Source organism: Phytophthora parasitica (assembly GCF_000247585.1).
Source record: "Phytophthora parasitica INRA-310 unplaced genomic scaffold supercont2.10, whole genome shotgun sequence".
Taxonomy (NCBI): domain Eukaryota; phylum Oomycota; class Peronosporomycetes; order Peronosporales; family Peronosporaceae; genus Phytophthora; species Phytophthora nicotianae.
The window spans coordinates 945,507-947,606 of record NW_008648996.1 but is presented as its reverse complement, the minus strand read 5'-3'; the positions used below and the strand labels follow the sequence as shown (position 1 = coordinate 947,606).

Below are 2,100 nucleotides of genomic sequence, written 5' to 3'. Positions count from 1 at the left end.
ACCGAAAACGCAACAAACAGCGAGTTTACTCGGCAAACTATAGAGCCAAAAAACACACACAAAAGAAACAACGGCCCCACTATCAGCTCGGCCCTCTAACTGTGGATGATGCGGACGTCGAAGGGGTTCGCGGAAGCACTGCTTCATCAGTCAAGTACCGTAAATCCTCTATTCCTGACGCTGGAAACGGCGTATTTGCTATAAGGGATCTGGAACCTGGAGACATTGTGACATGGTACGCTGGTAAAGTCACGAAGGCCGAGCCATGTGATAAAACCTACATCATATCAGCTCCAGGAGGCTACCTAGATGGCCTACGTAAACTTGTTGAAGGAAGGACTGGGTAGTTTCGTGAATCGAGAAACACGAGAGCTGCCCAAAAAACGAAAGAACTGTGAGCTAGTGAGTTTCTGGAACGGAAAACGAATGATTTACGTGGAGGTAACCAAACAAATTAAGTCTGGAACCGAACTACTAACGACATACAGTCATGGGTATCGATTTAATTAGATTCGTAGCTGTTGACCAACTTGCTACATAATCTAAAAGTAAACGTATGCTTCGTCTTGGTTGGTGTCGTGTTGATCTTCATCATCTTCGACGTTAACAAGGGCATCTTCGAAGTGCGTGTACTCATCCAGCTCTTCTTCATCCACGTTTTTAGCGTTGAAGAAGATGTGAACAAGCTTTTCCATTCGATCGGGTGCCAGGCGGTTACGGAGCTTGGAATGGATGAATCCACGAGTGAAAAGTTCTGTTCAGCTGCAGACGTGGATCCGGCGCACCTAAACAATTGTTTCGCTATCTCTTGGAGTAGATCAAACTTCTTCAAACTACACCAGAAGTCGTGGATCGGAAGCTTGCGTCGACGAAAGCTTCCACTGCTGCGACGAGCTGTCTTTCAACTCAGCAACATACCGGCGGAACAATGCTTGGTGAATGAGAACATCGTCCGCGCTGGCTTCCCCGAACCATAGCGACAAAAATGTCTCTACCGATGACTCAGTAGATACATACATGCCGTCCCCACAAAATCGTGGGTCTAGGAGGTACGCAAGACCACGGGCATCAATCACCATAAACGAAATCAAATCACTCGGTAACAATGGCCTCCACGGTCTTGAGTTCGCGTTGGGTCAGCTGACTGGCTGAGAAATCATGAAGGAGATCTAAAAAGGTTTTGTAAACCTCAGAGATTGGTGTGCTGTCTTTCTCAAACTTGGTCAGACGCTTGTCAATAGCCCGAAGAAGCAGCACCCCTCTCTTCAACTGGGGAACTAAAGTTGAGCCTGTCACGAGAGTGTAGGCAAACTTCCTTTTGGCTCGCTGAGACTTTGATTTTGCGTTGAAAAAGTCTCGGGCAGATACCATGGCAAACAAAATCGACTCAGATGCAAGAATCGTGTCCAAACAGGCAAGCAACGAGCCACATCTTGTGTCTCCAGGAAGGACGAGTGAACGAAGGTTCTTCGATTTCTGCCCGCGGCGCAACTGGAACCAGAGGTTGTGGTTCCGTTTGAAGAACTTAACCAGTTCCTTGCAGTTGGACTGTAGTTCACAATGCCAAGGAAGACGACCCAAAAGGTCTTTCACGAGGAGATGTAGGGCGTGACAGACGCATCCATGAAAGAACAATTTGGGAAATTCCTCCTATAGTTCCTCCCACATTGCCTTGTTCGCTGTCGTACTGTCGGTGATGACGCCTCCGAACTTTATGCCCCTGTACTTAAGCAACACACGTTTGACATCGGCAGCCAGAAATGGTGTATTGTGACTCTGCTCGCCAGTGTAGTTGGACTCAAGGAAGAAAAAGAGGTTTTCGGAAACAGCCATGTAGTTGATGACGGACATTCCGTTAATGTCCGTCCATGCGTCAGTTTCCAGGGTAACAACCCTGCCAGCAAGACTAGTCGTTAGCCTGTTGATATATTTGTCGTAAGAAGAATCCAGCAGCTGGTTGGCTAATTTGTGAGCTGACGGCACGCGGATACCTGGATTGAGAACCTGAAGTGCTTCGAGCAGCGCGCGATGATCCGTCATGTAAAACGGCATCCCCGTGGTGAAAACCCACTACGTGAATCGCTCTTGAAAGTCCTTCAG

The 2,100-nt window shown here is 47.9% G+C and overlaps 2 protein-coding genes across 2 annotated transcripts; one reads left to right on the top strand and one right to left on the bottom strand.

The window, feature by feature from the left end:
- Positions 1-232: 232 nt before the first annotated feature.
- Positions 233-977, top strand: PPTG_21965 (hypothetical protein; the record flags this gene model as incomplete). The annotated part of the gene is made up of 2 exons (XM_008901133.1): positions 233-235; positions 519-977. 2 exons carry the CDS (start codon positions 233-235, stop codon positions 975-977), a joined length of 462 nt encoding a protein of 153 aa, XP_008899381.1.
- Positions 978-1,650: 673 nt separating this feature from the next.
- On the bottom strand, positions 1,651-2,052 carry PPTG_06830 (hypothetical protein; the record flags this gene model as incomplete). The annotated part of the gene is made up of 1 exon (XM_008900873.1): positions 1,651-2,052. The coding sequence occupies one exon, from the start codon at positions 2,050-2,052 to the stop codon at positions 1,651-1,653; it is 402 nt and encodes a 133-aa protein (XP_008899121.1).
- Between the last annotated feature and the right edge of the window lie 48 nt (positions 2,053-2,100).